Source organism: Suillus fuscotomentosus (assembly GCF_016647785.1).
Source record: "Suillus fuscotomentosus strain FC203 chromosome Unknown F5891scaffold_3, whole genome shotgun sequence".
Classification (NCBI taxonomy): Eukaryota; Fungi; Basidiomycota; class Agaricomycetes; order Boletales; family Suillaceae; genus Suillus; species Suillus fuscotomentosus.
This window is the reverse complement of record NW_024539515.1, coordinates 757,859-774,698: the sequence shown is the minus strand read 5'-3', so window position 1 is coordinate 774,698 and position 16,840 is coordinate 757,859. Positions and strand designations below refer to the sequence as shown.

The following is a 16,840-nucleotide window of genomic DNA, read 5'->3' as shown; positions in this document are numbered from 1 at the left end:
CTTAATTCTACTACATTACCTAGACGACGGCTTCAACCCGCCACACAACTGAGCAACTATAGCATTCCGAGCTGTCCGCACATACAGTGGTGTCTAGATTGCCGTACAGCAAGTAACACACGACTACCTCTCCGACTTCAGCGCTTCAACCACTATATCAGAGCTTGGAGCCATTTTCTAGCATGGACGAACCTCTGACCCACGCTTTAGACTACAGTGTTCCAATCAATTCTCGTAGATTTATTATTTATCCAGTCCTAGCTCTGGTTAATTGAATACTTACTTTGACTTCGCAGACAGAGTGTCATATACCATTTGAGCGCCTGGACCCTGAGAACCTCCAGTGGCGATACCACAATGCCACAGGTACATGACTATCTAAGAGGTATGATTTCAAAATGTTCTTGCTGTTCGTTGTTACCGTAAACCTCAGATGAGTTCTATGTGTGCATGGGGTGTCAAAATCACTGCCTCGCGGTGCCCATGGATATCATTTGGCACCGCGTTGTGGTGTATATTTTGGCTGGACTCATTCAAGCATAAAAGCCAAGCTCGTTGACCTATGAAGGGTATCCTTCATCTTCTTATTTTCGTCTTCCTTCTTCATGGCTGGCCCAATCTTAGCGAGCACTTTGTTTCTCTTGGCTCTTCTTGTCACCTCGGCTCAGGCAGCCACCAATTCTGTGACATGTCCTTCCGATCCTTATCTAGACCCACGAAACGACCCATGCAATGCCCTCGGATATATCGCTAACAATACGCTCACTGCTGTCGCCTTTGGTGAGTGACCACTAAGCCAGGGAAACACGAAACTTATGGTGTGAAGGTTATGTGCTGTTGATTGTTCTCATTCAGACTTATCAGGTAATCTATAATGGCGGAAAGTTCATGCTGTCCATGGTCATCGGGGAATACGGTACATGGCTGTTTTTTTTCGCTTGTTTTGGCTCTTCTTCATGTTGGTTATAGTCTATGCTCTTGGCTTTGCGTTTCGCTTCGCTTTGCATCATAGCCCTGACTCATTGGGGATTTTCATCTCTGAGGACTTGATGATCGTGTTGTCTGTGAGTCAGCACCAAACTGTGACTATGAACATGTGTTAACCCTTAAAAGCCCTGTTTCTTCATTGCCGCGAATTATACTCTTCTTGGTCGCCTTGCCGGTGAAATTGACTGCGCTCATCACGTCTTGCTTCCAGTGAAGCGGCTCACCCTTATATTCGTCTTGTCCGACGTGACTACCTTTGTCATCCAGGTGAGCATTGAATTTTTTTAATGACCTTCTCTGATGATGTGGTGTCAAGGCGGGAGGAGCTTCATTGACCACGTCCAAGGTTCAAAGTTCGGCATCGACGGGACTTCACGTATGTCCTTGCACCTATCGTTTGCCTGTGGGAATCTGGTCTAACTATATCTATCAGATTTTTTTGATTGGCCTCATTATGCAACTGGTCTCTTTCGTTTTCTTCTGTGCCATTTATGCACGATTCCTCTACAGGGTCTACACCGAGGAACAGGATGTCTGCATGCGAGACTCAAAGCAACCCTGGTATAACGACTGGCGAACACTGGCCGCTGCCTTGTCGGTCAGTTCCATAGGACTTCTGGTTCGTGTTGCATATAGACAGTAATCTCAAAGTCTTTGACTAATGATTTGATAGATTCGTTCTTTCTACCGTGTTGTGGAGGCTAGTCAGGGCTTCCGCGGCAATCTCAGCACAAGTGAGGCAGCCTTCTATCTGGGTGATACGATTCCCATTTGCTTGGCTATCGTTGTGTACGTTCCGTTCTGGCCCGGAAGGTTCATCAAGCCAGCGCACCCCTACGTTAAAGAACAGAAGGAATCATCCATTTCTAGCCCTTCTCTAGTGTAACTCTTGAGGTAGCCACGCTCATTTAATTTCTTTGGTACATTACATTCATTTCAAGAAACTTATACATAGGACTGTATAGATACTTTACGAACTATAGTAGTGTTGTCATTGGTTCATACACTCAGCGGCGAGTACTGGCGAGGAGAGTCAGCTGCATGCATTGATCAGTACTCTCGCAAAGGGAATTAAAAATAATCCCAGATTGTCTCATCCACGGCTCTTGGCTTTCGTACATGACGATGGTCCCCATATTTTATGAGACCAGTATAGCCTTGGGTGCCGAACCACAAAGTACGGCCCGCTTGTCACAGGTTTGCGCACTTTCTGATGCTGAATTGGAAGCTCCAAAGTTTCCCTAACGTCAATATGCAATAAAACGTCAACGCGCCCCCGATCGCGGTGGCAAGACTACTCGCAATAAAAGTGGGGGTTTTCCTTTTTCTACATAAAAAATGGACACAAACGGCTGAAGCTACGAGGGAGGGGATCTTCAAGAGGCTCATGGTGCTCTGCTGGGCAGCCTTTGGAGCCTGCGACAAGTCATGTTAAATGCCTGAAGATTGAGAAAGATGTGCTCTCAGCTGGTCATAGATTTATTTCATCGATAAGGTCTGGTCCGCGTAGCTGCATGAGCGGTCCGTAAAAATCAAAATTCCTGTCACAGGTTGAGCGCATTGCTTAAGATTTTACCAGAACCAATAATAATTGCGGCAGCTTTAAAATGTAAGGTACACCCACTAAGCCTTGGAAATAACAAGAAGGGTGTGTTACGCCTGCAGGTTGCTTGGGGATGTTCCAAGCCTGTGGACATATCCTCTGGTTGCAATCTATCAATCTATCAAGCTCCTCCCGGATGATGAGCACACCGCTCGTGATGTCACTCAGACAAAGGTACAAACAGTTACCCTCAACATGGGATTTTCCTCGTAAGCAGCTGATCGTGACGCAGGCAAAATAGGGAATAACAGAATGGCCATGGCGTTTCCACTTCATTCAAAATTTATGGAGGCGTTGACGTCGTGAGACACCGGGGCCACTGGCAGACAGGACCCGGAAATAGTTCCCTAAAGTTAGTTAGACCATATTGAGCGCAGTGGTACGGAAGCGAGCATCACCATGTTATGATACATGCCTTCTACGACTTAATACCGAAGAATCAGCACTCATTGACTTCTTCTCGGCACTTCATTCAGGTGAACATTCATGCCCTCACTGTCTATCATTCACCGGCGTGCAGTGAGACTGTCAGCAGCGGATGCACCAACACGGACCGTTCTTCATCTCTCCTCGAAGCCTACATCAATAAATGTATTATTTTCCGAGGAATGGTGGCATCTTCCATGCCGCTCGAGAGCCCTGAAGTTTAGGTGACTGGAAATTTTCAAAATTGGTATCTCACAACAGTTTACTGCGACCTGAAAAGTAGTAGATGAGATAACCTTTCATGAAAAAAATAGATCATGGAAATATTAATTGCATAGGCTCGCATCGAGATCTACACTTGTAGAATGCTTGTGGAAAGTCACTACGGGACACCGGAACGGGATTGGGTCAAAGACATCTCGTACAGATTCGATTGATGGTCCCGGGCGGTATGTGGCACAGGGCACAAACTGGATGTTTTGATTTTCTGTTGCATCAACCGTAGTTACGAATTGTTGGCATGAGATGATAATGAATTTGAGACTGCAAATACCTGTGTAAATGCGAGCGCAGGTCGTGACCTTTAGTCATCGCATGTACAGCAAACAAAAACAAGGTGTCTGGTGTCTTTTGACGCACGTGACGAAAAACAGAGCACGGTGTCCGGTTTTCCATAGTCTACTATCTGAATGAGATGAGATGAAAAGAGTTAAAATTCAGTCAGAGTCACTCTGAGAATCGAATCGCGACTGTTTGTCTTCATTCGAAACGATCTTGAATAGAGGCATGTTAACGGAATTAGATGCTGTGGAATCAAATGGACTAGTGGATACAATTGGCACCGAGCTGCCGATCGTTGCTTTCACCTGAGCAAGGAATGTTGATGGACTCAGCCTTTGATTAAAAGAAATGCTCACAGGCATCAAACCAGCATTGCCAAAGTAAAAATTCCATCGCTCTTCACTCCGAGTCAGATTTGATCTCGTATCCAGATCGCACTTCCAGAGCGATTTTATTGACTTGAATTGAATCCCGTTTATCTCTGCTCCAGTTTTGACCAGCATCATGTTGACGATCCGGTACGATTGCATCCACCATTGGTCTTCAGATCAAGAAAAGTCTCGATCAGCGTTGAAATCTGACCACTGGCAGTAACACTCCAGGCTTTTGAATCGAGGTTTGCCGACCACGGTGGTTTCGATTGGCTGAGAATCGGCCTGAGTGACACAGCGTGGGCACGAGGCAGCAGAAAGAGACAGGTGAGCAGTGATGCAGAGGGTGAGAGGCCGATTCTGACTTCCAGAACAGATGCAAGCAATTCGGTCACATATGCATTCATGCCTTGCGTCAGTGATCCTCCCCCCTTCTCCTCGGATCCTGATCGTCGGCACAAATTTCCCAAAATATCTGAGACTTCATCATAGTGATGAAGAAAATGTTACTTATAGGAGCACAACAAAAAGCGGAAGTTGATTGCGTCAGTGCTGACTGACGGATGGTGGATTTTCAGAGAGGCCGCGGAGCGAATTTGTTGATATCGTTGAGCTATTTCTCTCCATTGCAAGGGAAGCTACTGTATGTTCGTGCCAGAGCTGTACAAGTACTCCGTGCGCACGCTTCAGATCAATGAACCGGGCACTACAGTAGTTGAAAAGGTCAAATACCATGCACAATCGCTGTTCACGTATTGTTTCAGCGTGAGCTTCCAATACGTTGTCTACCATCATCGGAGGAGCGATCTTCTGAATTTCCTGATTACCCAACCGCTTCATCCAAGTGCGCTCAAGCCCGAGCATGAGGAAGGACATACACATCCGCTGAAATCCATCAGGGGACTATTGTTGAAGATGTCAGGTCTCGAGAACACGGTGTAGTTATATGGAAGATTGATAGCGCACCTTTTTATCATTGTAGTGAGCTCAGGAATGATGCAAGGCCACTTGGTGGTGATTTTTGCTGGGATTTTGCTCTTACAGCCTCTTTCTCTCGATTACGAGCCAGCATCTCCTGCAATACCGTTGTCTTCTTTTTGGGTTTCGTGTACAAGTCAGGTGTAGTTCCTCGTGTTAAATGTGCCACAGGGGATAAACCAACTGGCACGGAAGAACGTGACGAAGGCGGTATCAATTCATTTTTCGGTTTGCGTTCTGACTGAGATGAAACGGGCGCTGAAAGCACCGACGATGGTAATGATAGTTCGGCTCCAGTGGCAGGCTTTGACCGAGGGAATGTCTCTCTTTTATCAAATGAAGTATAGGAAATGAAGCCACAACGATGACAAGTAGTCTTTATGGCGTTTGATTTATTGTCAGCAACCTTTCTCCTTTTTCTTGGTCTGCGGAGTTCTACAGAGCCATCGGCGGCCAACAGATATGAACCACACCGCAGACAATTCATGGCGAATGAAGAATCAGACTCTTCTGGGTAGAGAGAACGTGCTCGAGAAGCATGAAGGGAAGCAAGACTGGGTGAAATTGAAAGAAGTGCGAAGGGTACAGCGGTCTGGAATTTTGTGGTGACTGTAGAAGTCATGCCAGCAAGTATTGTCAATATTCCCACGAGTGCTTTAAATCTTGTTGTCCCAAAGAGGTAAGTGTTGTACATTAGCGCCGATCATTTTCTAATCTTTTTGTTCTTCGGATAACTGAAAACAACAATTTGGTTTAATATTTTTGTTCATTAACTTCTTAACGGGCTTGTACTCTTTGACCGCCTTAATCTCCTCTTAGTCGTCCACGAGTGCCCTTCTTCGGCTTCCACTAATTCCCTTCATGATTATTCCAAGTCGTCCTCAGCATCCATCCAGCTCACAAACAACAGAGCTAGCTCTGCATCATTTCTCTCTATCTTCTGCACCAGCATCACCTCAAATTACACCTCAAAAAGGTCACAAACTTTCAGTCTCGAGGCCAATGATCTGGCTGACTCGCAATACGAGTTCTTCTTCCAATGCTTCGCCACATGGTGTCGTAGCTGCACCAGTTCGCATATCAGAACCTAGGTTTGACAGCTCCTTGGATTTCTTCAATGTCAAACGTAGTGGGCCTCTTGGAAGCGGCGCCATGGTTGTGAGGACACCACAAGAGGCGCTGTCTGGTACGAGCGCTCTGTTTGGTGATGAAGTTAATGGCAGTCAACGGGGGTCCGCTTTTGAGGCTCCCTCTGAGGAGGCAATGGACTCACCTCCACTTTCGGGTGGTCCGCCACCTGTGCCGTCGAAGGCTTCCCTTGAGTCGTCAATTTCAACTATATCCACCTCCACACATAGTAGTTCATCGAGTCTTCCGGCGAAAGATACATCCATACCACCATGTCCAACCCGTCCTCCTCCCCCTGCGCCAACGACATCATCCATAATCCTTCGTCCAGTCATTAAAGCAAAGACCTCCCCGTCTTTGGCAGAGACCCTGCCCCCCGTACCACCACTTCCTGTTAATGTCTCTACTACGCCTCCCCAACCTCCTTTTGAACCTATTCTGCTGTCCCCTATCCCTAGCAGTGCGATCGATCCTTCCAAGATTATCGTGACCATAGAGACAAGTTCAGCAACGCACCGCACGACACTGGGTACTCTTATTTCAAGGCCTTCTTACCTCTCAAATTATGTCACTTCCCTCTTGCCACGAAAATCAGTTGCGGCATCGTTATACTCTAATGCAAGCGATTTTTCTGAACTTCCACACAACTCCTTCAATGCCATGTTTCATGATCATTTAGCGTCTTCTGGGGCTATATCACAGTCAGCCATGAATATACATGTATTCCTCGACAGGCCAGGTGCTCCGTAAGTACCTCCCGCTTCTGACTGTATAATCCTCAATGCTATCATTCTAGATACGCGCACATCTTGTCGTATCTCCGCACTCCTCCTTTTATTTCAGAACACCCGGCCATTATTCCTAGAGCCATCCAACTTGCGTCCTCGTCACGGGCAAGACTTGTGGCATTACTCGAGCTTCGTGACGAGGCCAATTATCTTGGTCTGGACGAGCTGTTCAAGCTATGCAATGACGAGATATGCAATAGGTGCAGTACGGCAATCCATGCACGTGCTGGAAGCATGAGTAGCTCTACTTCCTTCCACTCCCTACACACCGTCCAGGAAGGTGGCGAACCTTGCGAAATGGGCCGTTCATCTTCTCGCTCCAGCAGAAAATCGACGGGAGCGACACCTCCGCCTCGTGAACGGAACCTGGGCGGAGCAGAGAACCGAGCAAATACCCCGAACTCCCGACAGCCTGCAATCACTTCTTGGATATGATATGTGTGATGATTGATATGACTGACTTTATTTTCTTGACTTTGTTTTCTTTTATTTGACTTATCCACGGGCATCTTGCATATGCATATACTTATTCACGCTCATTTACTATAGTGCTACAAGATACTCACTGTTATGATATTGTAGAATACACAATCTATTCAATCGTTTTGATCGAACATTCACAATTCACAAGCCACTTCAGAACAAAAGACAACACATTAGATTTCATACCACTAACAAAGAACTAATGCTATAGTATAGCAAGACACGATCGAACATAGGGCCTGTAGACAACAACGGCATAATGGCGAAGCGAAGGAGAGAATGTAACAAGGAAATCGTGTGATGACCGAATACTAGTACAGACCATGAGTTAGTAACATATGGAATTGGAAAAGAGAGCATGATGGAATATCAAACGGTTATCGTACACATAAAACGCCGTTCTCTTCGGGGATGCAGAGTATCACTTCTTCTGCTCCGCGTAAGGATTGACGCTATACACCTTGATGACAGGCGGGCTCTTGGTCAAATCAGCGGTTACGATAACCTTGTATACGAGTCAACAAAATGTATATGAATCACTCAGAAGAAATACGCACAGGAACAGTCATGAGCTCCTTGATATCCTGAATCCTGTGGCCAGTTGGTGTGGTCCTCAATCCCTCAAACACAGGCTGAACTTTGGCGGCAGACAACAGCCTTTGCTTCGAGGTCTCAGGTGCCTTCTCAGCTTCCATGTCCCTTCCTAACACAATTTCATCGTCATCGGCATCATCCTCGTCAAAGAGGGCCTTCTCGTCATGCACAGAGCGAGATGCAACTTCCATTTTGACAGCATGGGCTTCAGCGTTTTGCTTAACCTTCTTCAAGTGCTCGTCATCGCTGTTCTCTGCCAACCAGCTAAGGACGTCCCTGTTCGACCAATATATTTGCAAGGTATGCGAATGCTCGTCATAAACATGGTTCTAGTTCAAATGATTGAATTTCCTCTCATGAGTCAGTTCTGAAACACTTACGTCTATAGGCATTTGATCCACATGGACCCGCTTCTCAATGCCAAATTCGGGAACAAGGACGTCAAACGCTGCTTCAAGGACGCCAACAACCGTAGCTGGACGAATAACAGGACCATATCGCTGGGTGAGATCCGAGATTAGAACACATAAGTAGAGATGGGTCGACTGCTCCTGCGCTAACTTCGCCGAGTCCTTTTTGCTGTTCATAGACGTCAGTTCACCAGACTAGCTATTAATAAAATGACACAAACATGTTGCACTGTTGAGCAATCTTTGCAACGGCGTCACGGTCCATGGAAAATTTGGGTTCCACTGCGATTTTGTCAGAAACATAACAGGCATGGTTGCGAAGCGTGACTTACGTCCACCCTGCAAAACCGATTCGAGTTGACGGTGTACAAGAACATCGGCGTAGCGACGGATAGGTGAGGTGAAATGAGTGTAGAGGGGGACGCTCAAGGCATAGTGGTTGTATTTCGCGATGTCGAGCATGCCGGCGCAGAAGTATTTGGCTCGCTGAGTAGCCTTGTGGGAGATCAGCTCCAACACCATGCGGGCAGTCGGGTTTGCGATCGCCTCGAATGACTTCATGATGGTACCGCTAGAGGAGATATCGACTGCGATATTGAGTCGATTGGCACGTTCGGCGAAAAGATTCTGTACAAAGTTGTAACTGGAGTGGGATTACGGATGGGATTACAACTCACGAGGCGTCTCTCGAGCGGCGTATCATGTCTACGAAGCAGGGCCTGCTCGGGAAGGTGAACAGCAATGCGTTGCGCGACGGTGATATTGGTCAGCAGCATAAACTACAATTGTTCAAATCAGTCTTCGATATAACTCAGGTATAAGCTAAACACAAACCTCTTCAACAATGTTGTTTGCATCGGTGTTCTCGGTCTGCTCGCAGTCTACTGGTCGGCCGTTTTCGTCTAGGGTAAACTTGAGATACTTGGACGTTAGGCCGACAGCACCATCCTGGAAGCGCGTAGCACGAAGTTGCTTCGCGAGACCATTCAGGACCTTGATGTCATGCACGATCGCTTGTGTACTGTGTTCAGGAGCGACCACGAGATCACCTAGAATGTGACCATCGATAGCATTCTGAGCCTCGGTATATGACAGTTTCGCGCAAGACCTAACATTAAATGAATTCAATTATGTAATGCACGGAAAAATAACACTTACTTAATAACGGTCTTGCCCAACCACTTGTTGATGATTTTTCCCTCCTTAGTCATGGTAAAGATAGCTGAGAATGCCAGACGTTCAACACCTGGGTTAAGACTGCACGCCTCTTCGCTAATGGTGGGAGGGAGCATGGGGACGGCGCGCTGCACAAGATACACGCTGGTTGCCCTCTTGCGAGCATCGCGGTCAAGAGCAGTGTTAGGCTTGACGAAGTAAGAGACATCAGCGACGTGCACGCCCACATCATAGGTGCCATCGTCGTTGGCCTTAATGGACAATGCGTCATCAAGGTCCTTTGCAGTCTCAGGATCAATAGAGAATATGCGGTCTTCACGAAGATCTTTCCGGACCTCAAACTCCCTCTCTGGGACACTGTAGATGGTATCATCAGCTCACATTTTGAGAGAGGTAACCAGGAACTCACGTCCAGGGTGTAGGAGGCAGGCATTTAAGAACGCTGTCCGAGAACTCCTCTGTAGGGAAGTTGCAGTCCTTCAACAGAGCACTGGTTTCAACTTCGATGTCTCCAATGGGGCCAAGCTCTTCAGCCAATGTACCGAATGGGTGGAGCGAACTAATGGGCTATGGAAGAAGTGTCAATGTAGTCGACGTACAACTGCCAAAACACACTGACATGACGTTTGATACAAGCAACGAACAGTTTGTCTGCATAGGCCTCCGAGTTCTGGACGAAGTCCGCAGGCGCCTGTTCAGTCGGAATGGCAATGAGCGGTACTCGCTTGTCGGTAGGCTTAAACCACACGATCTTCGGACGTTCTATGGGTCCGCGCCTGGGCTCGTCGCCACGGTCGCCTTCACGTTCTCTGCGCTCAGCCTCCTGCTTCTCCTTAGTCGCAGCGGACGAAGGGCGTAACAGGCCAAGAGTGCCAGAAAAGAGTTGACCAGGCATACGCTCAACAACGGCAACGACATGCCCCGCAAACTGAGGTTTGACATCATCGGTAACCCTGGCAGAAACAAACGACTAAGTCAATGATCTAACAGGGAACACGATGCAAACGTACTCCTCGTCTTCGAATAGCATCAGACCTTGGCCCTCGACTTCAACGTCATCCTTTTTCTTGTCGTCCCGGCGTACTGAAGACGACTTCAAGTCATAAGCAGAGTTCTCTTCCTTCTTGCGTTTCTTCTCTTCCTTCTCCTTCTTAGTCCCCCATACTTCATCAACATCAAGAAGCTCGACAGCGACAATATCACCCTCTAGAGCACGATTACGGTCCTTGGATCCACAAATATAAATGTCAGCGTCGAGAACCTCAGTAGCAACGTATGCGTCCGAGCGATTACGTTTGTTGACTCGTAAGATCCCAACAACTAGTTTTCCTGCTGCAAGAAGTGGCGGCAGCGAAGCCTGAGGTAGGTAAGGAGCGAAAAGAGATTTGCGTTGAGGCTGGTTGGATTGTTGCTGAAGCTGTGATTGGAACTGCTGCTGCTGCTGTTGCTGCTGCTGCAGTAAGCTGACACCACCCATGTTCAGACCCATCATGTTCGCAGCCATCATGTTCGGAAGCATGTTGGGGAACGAGAAAGATGGCATCTTATGATGGTGGCCGCCAGCCGCAGCACGGAACTGTTGCAAACTCTGAAGCTGAGCTTGTGCTTGAGCAAGGTCAGCGGCGAATGCATTGTTGCCTTGAATGGCGCCAACACCTCCATCTAAACAATCATGAATGATGGATCCACAGGCAAACGAGTATAAACATACTGATGCGCCAGCTAGAATCAACTCGAGAAGTGGTGCGAGAGTGACCACCAAACCCAGGAGGTGGTGCAAAACCATCCTCGAAATTGTCCTGACCATTGTAAGGGAAGCTGATTGACCCCTGAGCGGGACTAGATTTGTTGACAACATTGACGCTATGTCGTCTACCGTGGCCGCGTGGAAGACCGGCTGGCTGATTATCGAGACCAAGACCAAGGTTGCTCATGCTATTGAATTGGCCCATAGGAGAATTGAAAGCGTTGACACCTAAATTTCCACCCATGTTGGTCGGCAATGTGCTTTGGACACGCCTGTGCCTGTTCGGGACCAATCCCGGAGTTTGCAGCGAAAGGACCTGGTTCGAGGCGAGCTGCTGTTGATACAAGGCCTGTTGTTGTTGCTGAAGCGCCTCGATCTGGTTTTGGAGGGCAATCTAGGATAATTTTAGTGACACAAAGCACACAACATGATTGACCACATACCTGTTCAGCCATGATCCCTGTGAAGTCACCTTCAGGTTTCCTATGAGGTTGTTCATCCGGAGGAAAATTAGCCTGTTGCTGAGGGAATTGGAATCTGACATCTTCCTCATTGATAGACGGACCAACGGGAACATTAGAGCTAGCTCTCCTGCGCGCTCCGAACATGAAACCAGGGGCGAGCTGCGGACGACCAGTGGGTCCAAGAACATCCTGATCCTGTGCTGCGAGAGCAGCGAAACGAGGAGCCATGAAACTTTGAGACTGAGAGCGAGGCTGGTGCCCTTGTTGATGCTGGTAAAACTGCTCAGGGATTTCGCCATCTTCAAACAGAGCTCCGGCACCATCTTCGGCATCTTCCATCATCGCGCCCAGGTGAGGCGAGAAGGTGTTGTAGTTACCAGGAACACCGACGGTGCCCATCGATACAGCTTTACGGTGTCTGACAGCATCTGCGAGGCTAGACCCAGGGAAAGAAGAAGCACCTGGCTGGAACACAGGTGCATTGACTGGAAGGTTTGAAGGTTGTGCTTGTGGGGCGTGCATAGAAGCAGCGAGCGAATTGCTGATGCCAGGTGAGGAAGATTGGTTTGGAGGCGAAGTTGTCTTCAGGTCTGCAATGACTCTCTGTAAAGATGACAAGGCATCACTCGATTCTGATGCGGAAGGGGGTGCAGGCGAAGAGGAATGGCCAGTCATGCCGCGTGTACCCTGAGACGCAGAAGGTTGCCCTTTGCGGTGATTACCGTTTCGTGTGGCACCACCGGTCTGGCTCTTGCTACGAGGTTCGGCTTTCTTAGGCTGTTCAGGAGCTTTCCTGTTGGTGTCTGAGCCAGACTCAGTACCGCCAGCAGTAGACGCCCCTGTTTGAGGTTTCTTGTTACCGGACCTAGAGGAAGGCCTTGGGGCACCTTGGAGGTTTCCGGCTGCGGAAGAAGGTCTAGCATTGGATGAAGTTCTCCTTGAACCTCTGTTTAAAACAGGTGAAGGCTTCTTCTCGTCCTTCTTCGGCAGGTTGTGTGTTTGAGTGAATTCGTCGGTCATTTCGTTCGTATCGCGCGGAGGCAGGAAACTATTACAGAATGTTCAATGTTTTTTGGATTATCTGTTTTGTGGAAGAATGTGGACTAGAGTTATCTATGCAAGAGTTCATCAGTTGCCCAAGGCCAGTTCTGACAAGCTAACCTTGTTGGACAGGAATGTGAAAGTATTATTGTCGTCTTTGCCCTGTAGGGCGAGTGAGGGATTATGAAGAGTGAATGCCGTGTGTAGGCGCGTGGAAGGGATCTTAAAGCTGGTCGTCGTAAGTCAACATTGACTGAGTTCATTTTCCTATCACATCCGCAGGCTACTATTTCCCACGCAGCCCAAGTCGGTAGCGGAAGCAAGGGACCGAAGATTAGAGCCGATCCCAATTATCTAGTATTGGTAAGAAATACGGTCTATCTGTCTATAAATCTCACAGCCCCCTCTACGCGTACAGGAACGATCATGCCTTCGCGAGTTTGTCGATGATCGCATTCGTGTACTCCTTAGTCGAGGCCTTGCCACCCAGATCCCCCGTAATCGTCTGACCTTCCGCGATTGTCTATAGTGTGCGCACCGTAAGCACATAACATACGCGTAATAGGAAAAAACACCTTACACTAAGAGCAGCCCCTTCGATCTTGGCAGCATGCTCATTCAAGTTCATGTGTCTATACAAGGTATCCCGGATCAGCCTAGAAGCCCACGTCAGTTCCTGGGGTTCACGTACCTCAGCATCATGAGAGAAGATAGAAGGAGAGCAGTAGGATTAGCTAATCCCTTCCCTATATTTGACCACGTCAGTATTGGTTATACACCCAAAGTGAAGTTGAGCTGTACCTGCAATATCGGGAGCCGATCCGTGCACGGCTTCGAAAATTGATGCATCCTACGGAAGAGGACATAAGGCTTCAGCTCGAGCCGCTTAAAGGAAAATGCGACGTACACGACCAATGTTACCAGACGGTGTTAAGCCAAGGCCTCCAATCAATCCAGCGCACATGTCCGACAAAATATCCCCGTAGAGATTGGGCATCACCATGACCCGATTGGAGTAAGGTTGGGGGTTCTGCACAATCTATCAAGATGTCCTCAGCTGTGCTCATCACCACATTGGCCTCGTGTTTATTTACCTGTAAACAGACACGATCCAAAAGGTCTTCATCGTAGGCGATGCCCGGGAAGTCCTTCGAAACCTGCCGACATGCGGACAAAAACATGCCATCCGACATTTTCCTGTCTTGGATCAGTATTCATGTGTAATTCTTAGCTAAGATACTACTCACATGATGTTGGCCTTATGGACAGCTGTGACTCGCTTCCTTCCGCTAGCCTGTGCATAATGGAAGGCATAACGAGCAACGCGTTCAGAGGCATCCCATGTAATAAGTTTGATAGATTGGACCACTCCATCCACAATCTAGAACATTCACGTAAGAAATACTCATGTATCATAGGGTGAACCCTACCTCGTGCTCGATACCCGAGTACTCTCCCTCGGTGTTTTCCCGAATCAACACGGTATCAACGTTGTCATAAGGAGTCTTAAAGCCCTTGATCGAAACACACGGACGAACATTCGCGAACAGGTTGAACGTCCGACGGAGAGTCAAGTTCAAAGAGACGTGACCCTTTCCAACTTGAGGACGCTCAGCATACATGTGAATCACAGTGAAAACGGGGCGCACTTGGAGTTGCCAACGGTCCTGAGAATAGGATTTAGTGTCTTGCTTCTTTTCAGTCATAATCAGACACACCTTTCAGAGCAACAGTGTTCTTCTTTACAGAATTTATGGCAGCGTCCGGAATAACCGTTTTCCCACCTTTCAGAACGGGAGTGACGCTGACTTCCTCCCATTCGATGGGGACCTATTGAACTTGTAAGTCACGTTCGTCTCAAATGAGAGACTGCAAACGAACTTTTGCAGCAGCGTATATGTTTTTGACTGATTCGCTAATCTCTGGGCCAATACCTAAACTCCGGCGTCAAACAACGGAATCTCCACTGGACAAGCAACTGACCGTCTCCAGGAATCAAAGTCACGGTGTATTTACCCTGCCAAGTTGGTAAGGGCTATAACATGAAGATTGCTGCAAGACTCACGTTACTACCCTTGTGCCCAGCAAAAGCTGCAGTTGGGGCGGCGGAAGCATACCGTCTCAATGGCTAAAACGTAAACGTAAGTGCCAACCCGAATAACCAGAAAAGACCGATCGGCCAACCTGGGCAGACCTGAATGCGCCCTGCGCAACATCAACAATCGACCGGTGAGCCAACATGTTTGTTTGAGAAAAGTGAAGGTGTGTATGGATGAAAAAGTTGTGAGGCTTTACAGACAAGTTCTATTCTGGGAACAGTGGAAATACCGGATGAATCCGGCTAGTCCGGACGAGCGCTCACATATGCATGCATGGGCCATGGCTTTCGAAATTCGTAAGCCCTTCACATGAAAGCACACTGTAGCACACTAATTCAAGTCTAACTTGGTGGGCTGGTCGGCCGTGGTCGCACTTTGTTTGGTTCAGCTCACTTCGCGAGAAGTAACCACTAGCGCATTGCAAGTGTCATCATGATTGCAACTCGACTGGCAGTGACTACTATTTGACCTACTATGCAGGCTTTCTGGATTCTCAGACAAGTATAAAACGACTAGTCCATCGACTTCCAGCATCAACTTGACCATGAAGGCGATTTATGATATTCATAGATGAGTGGACACGGCGGCCTCCGACGTACAGCCTTTTTGTCAGCCAAAGCGGAATGCTTGCCGCTGTCATTCGCGCGCACACGGCCGCCAACTTGGAAAGCTATGCGCTAATGATGTAAGTTTGTCACCGATTCAACCCGTTCCAACGGTCGCAGTAGTATTTGTTCACCCTGCCCGTTATATGCTGAGTTGGCATGATGACAGTTACCAGCTTCCGGAAGAGCAAAAGTTTGAAATATGACGACACCTGGGCTTTAGGTGGCAGGCTCGGGGGAAATCGTGGAGGGACGGCGATGGGGGCGAGGGTACTGTAAGCATACACAGCCTGGGATGGAGTGAGCACCGAGCCGCACTGAGGTCCCGGGGCGCAATAATTTGGAGGTGGGTGTAAATCCTCACACTGTGATATTTGCAAGCTCATATATGCGGCCCCCACGCAGATAGAAACTCTGTGAGATGGGTAGTACACACCCGTGAACAAAGAATGGAATCAAAGATGGAAGTGTGGGTGGTGGCTCCGACGTGACTGAGGATGCCAGAGGCTTAGCAACATTTTGGTGTACACATCAGAATCATGAAGTGCTAGTAAGCATCTCGGCACCCATTTTTTTTTAAATTCAATTTTCGCGCCACTGATAGGCACAGCCGGCGCATCTGGAGCTCGATCATCAAACTGGCTATCATAGATGCCAGTAACACTGACCTGTAGACTGATCCCAGGAAGCAGTGGATCAGCGCCAAGGGTCGTAAATTGATTTGAGAGGAATAACATACATGTCGTCATGGGCTCATCCGCAGATCGGATCTGTAACTGATAGAAATATGCGCGAGGATGACTGCACTTGTCACAAGTGACTATGGATTGTGTATCAACTTACTGCATCGCGAAAGAAAAGAAGTGACTAACTTGCGGTAGAATCAGCATCTCGCCAGGTCTCCTCTCCCCCGAGTACGTCGTCTACTTCCTTGCGCGTCATACGCGAACGCGAAGTCATCTACGACGCGGCCATGAAAGGACTGATATCAAGGACGATAATATAGTTTTTAAATGACTGGAGTACAGACCTGCTTGGAGATGGGAAACTCATATGGACAGGAATTGCATGCCCATTTATTGTACCCTGTTTCTGAGGATATGACGAGGAGATTAGCGCATGTCGGGCAGAACAGCATGTGTGCTGAGGATGGTAGATATATACACTTGTGGAAATCAAATTCAGGATGATAAAGTTAGAATTCGAAATTGGTAATCAAGTTCGGTGGGTCGGACTTACTTGACTTGTGCCGACTCGAGCTAAACGCCGTTCTCGGTTCGCATCGAAATGACCTTCGATCTTTCTCGAACTTCCCACAACTACAATGAGCATGAGCTCAGAGCTGCCAGTAGCTGCCCCCGTTCATCATCAATCTCCTA

The 16,840-nt window shown here is 47.9% G+C and overlaps 6 protein-coding genes across 6 annotated transcripts; 2 read left to right on the top strand and 4 right to left on the bottom strand.

The window, feature by feature from the left end:
- Window positions 1-605: 605 nt before the first annotated feature.
- Window positions 606-1,873, top strand: F5891DRAFT_940728 (RTA1-like protein; the record flags this gene model as incomplete). Its single annotated transcript, XM_041374291.1, has 7 exons — window positions 606-780; window positions 827-916; window positions 970-1,064; window positions 1,114-1,254; window positions 1,304-1,363; window positions 1,421-1,606; window positions 1,661-1,873. The coding sequence occupies 7 exons, from the start codon at window positions 606-608 to the stop codon at window positions 1,871-1,873; spliced, it is 960 nt and encodes a 319-aa protein (XP_041232698.1).
- Window positions 1,874-4,215: 2,342 nt separating this feature from the next.
- On the bottom strand, window positions 4,216-5,548 carry F5891DRAFT_1230195 (uncharacterized protein; the record flags this gene model as incomplete). Its single annotated transcript, XM_041369561.1, has 2 exons — window positions 4,216-4,851; window positions 4,991-5,548. 2 exons carry the CDS (start codon window positions 5,546-5,548, stop codon window positions 4,495-4,497), a joined length of 915 nt encoding a protein of 304 aa, XP_041232697.1. The 3' UTR covers window positions 4,216-4,494.
- Window positions 5,549-5,660: 112 nt separating this feature from the next.
- F5891DRAFT_1000174 (uncharacterized protein) lies at window positions 5,661-7,462 on the top strand. Its single transcript, XM_041360092.1, has 2 exons — window positions 5,661-6,800; window positions 6,851-7,462. The coding sequence occupies exons 1-2, from the start codon at window positions 5,788-5,790 to the stop codon at window positions 7,275-7,277; spliced, it is 1,440 nt and encodes a 479-aa protein (XP_041232696.1). The 5' UTR covers window positions 5,661-5,787; the 3' UTR covers window positions 7,278-7,462.
- Window positions 7,463-7,477: 15 nt separating this feature from the next.
- Window positions 7,478-12,991, bottom strand: F5891DRAFT_1000173 (SSD1 protein). The gene is made up of 14 exons (XM_041360091.1): window positions 12,878-12,991; window positions 11,696-12,829; window positions 11,217-11,646; window positions 10,516-11,167; window positions 10,125-10,458; window positions 9,915-10,072; window positions 9,488-9,862; window positions 9,164-9,437; window positions 9,007-9,108; window positions 8,662-8,956; window positions 8,551-8,611; window positions 8,300-8,498; window positions 7,883-8,248; window positions 7,478-7,830 (listed from the first exon to the last, which is right to left on the bottom strand). Exons 2-14 carry the CDS (start codon window positions 12,734-12,736, stop codon window positions 7,747-7,749), a joined length of 4,371 nt encoding a protein of 1,456 aa, XP_041232695.1. The 5' UTR covers window positions 12,737-12,829; window positions 12,878-12,991; the 3' UTR covers window positions 7,478-7,746.
- Window positions 12,992-13,181: 190 nt separating this feature from the next.
- On the bottom strand, window positions 13,182-14,998 carry F5891DRAFT_941024 (uncharacterized protein; the record flags this gene model as incomplete). Its single annotated transcript, XM_041374315.1, has 14 exons — window positions 13,182-13,280; window positions 13,338-13,389; window positions 13,449-13,503; window positions 13,559-13,607; window positions 13,665-13,796; window positions 13,852-13,954; window positions 14,005-14,138; window positions 14,188-14,357; window positions 14,407-14,424; window positions 14,476-14,587; window positions 14,639-14,691; window positions 14,741-14,774; window positions 14,823-14,885; window positions 14,942-14,998. 14 exons carry the CDS (start codon window positions 14,996-14,998, stop codon window positions 13,182-13,184), a joined length of 1,131 nt encoding a protein of 376 aa, XP_041232694.1.
- A 689-nt stretch (window positions 14,999-15,687) lies between these two features.
- Window positions 15,688-16,656, bottom strand: F5891DRAFT_357379 (uncharacterized protein). The gene is made up of 6 exons (XM_041371511.1): window positions 16,492-16,656; window positions 16,334-16,421; window positions 16,201-16,281; window positions 16,130-16,136; window positions 15,898-16,080; window positions 15,688-15,826 (listed from the first exon to the last, which is right to left on the bottom strand). Exons 1-5 carry the CDS (start codon window positions 16,597-16,599, stop codon window positions 16,044-16,046), a joined length of 321 nt encoding a protein of 106 aa, XP_041232693.1. The 5' UTR covers window positions 16,600-16,656; the 3' UTR covers window positions 15,688-15,826; window positions 15,898-16,043.
- Between the last annotated feature and the right edge of the window lie 184 nt (window positions 16,657-16,840).

What these genes read in the sequence shown, in the direction of transcription:
- F5891DRAFT_1000174 (XM_041360092.1), top strand. Translation starts at nt 5,788, where the DNA reads ATGATTATTCCAAGTCGTCCTCAGCATCCATCCAGCTCACAAACAACA. An exon ending in CTCGACAGGCCAGGTGCTCC is followed by an intron (nt 6,801 to 6,850) that starts GTAAGTACCTCC and finishes CTATCATTCTAG; the next exon opens with ATACGCGCACATCTTGTCGT.
- F5891DRAFT_1000173 (XM_041360091.1), bottom strand. Translation starts at nt 12,736, where the DNA reads ATGACCGACGAATTCACTCAAACACACAACCTGCCGAAGAAGGACGAG. An exon ending in TTGGGCAAGACCGTTATTAA is followed by an intron (nt 9,438 to 9,487) that starts GTAAGTGTTATT and finishes ATTTAATGTTAG; the next exon opens with GTCTTGCGCGAAACTGTCAT. An exon ending in TGGATCAAATGCCTATAGAC is followed by an intron (nt 8,249 to 8,299) that starts GTAAGTGTTTCA and finishes CATTTGAACTAG; the next exon opens with AACCATGTTTATGACGAGCA.
- F5891DRAFT_357379 (XM_041371511.1), bottom strand. Translation starts at nt 16,599, where the DNA reads ATGCTGTTCTGCCCGACATGCGCTAATCTCCTCGTCATATCCTCAGAA. An exon ending in AGTTTCCCATCTCCAAGCAG is followed by an intron (nt 16,422 to 16,491) that starts GTCTGTACTCCA and finishes GCCGCGTCGTAG; the next exon opens with ATGACTTCGCGTTCGCGTAT. An exon ending in AGATGCTGATTCTACCGCAA is followed by an intron (nt 16,282 to 16,333) that starts GTTAGTCACTTC and finishes CACAATCCATAG; the next exon opens with TCACTTGTGACAAGTGCAGT.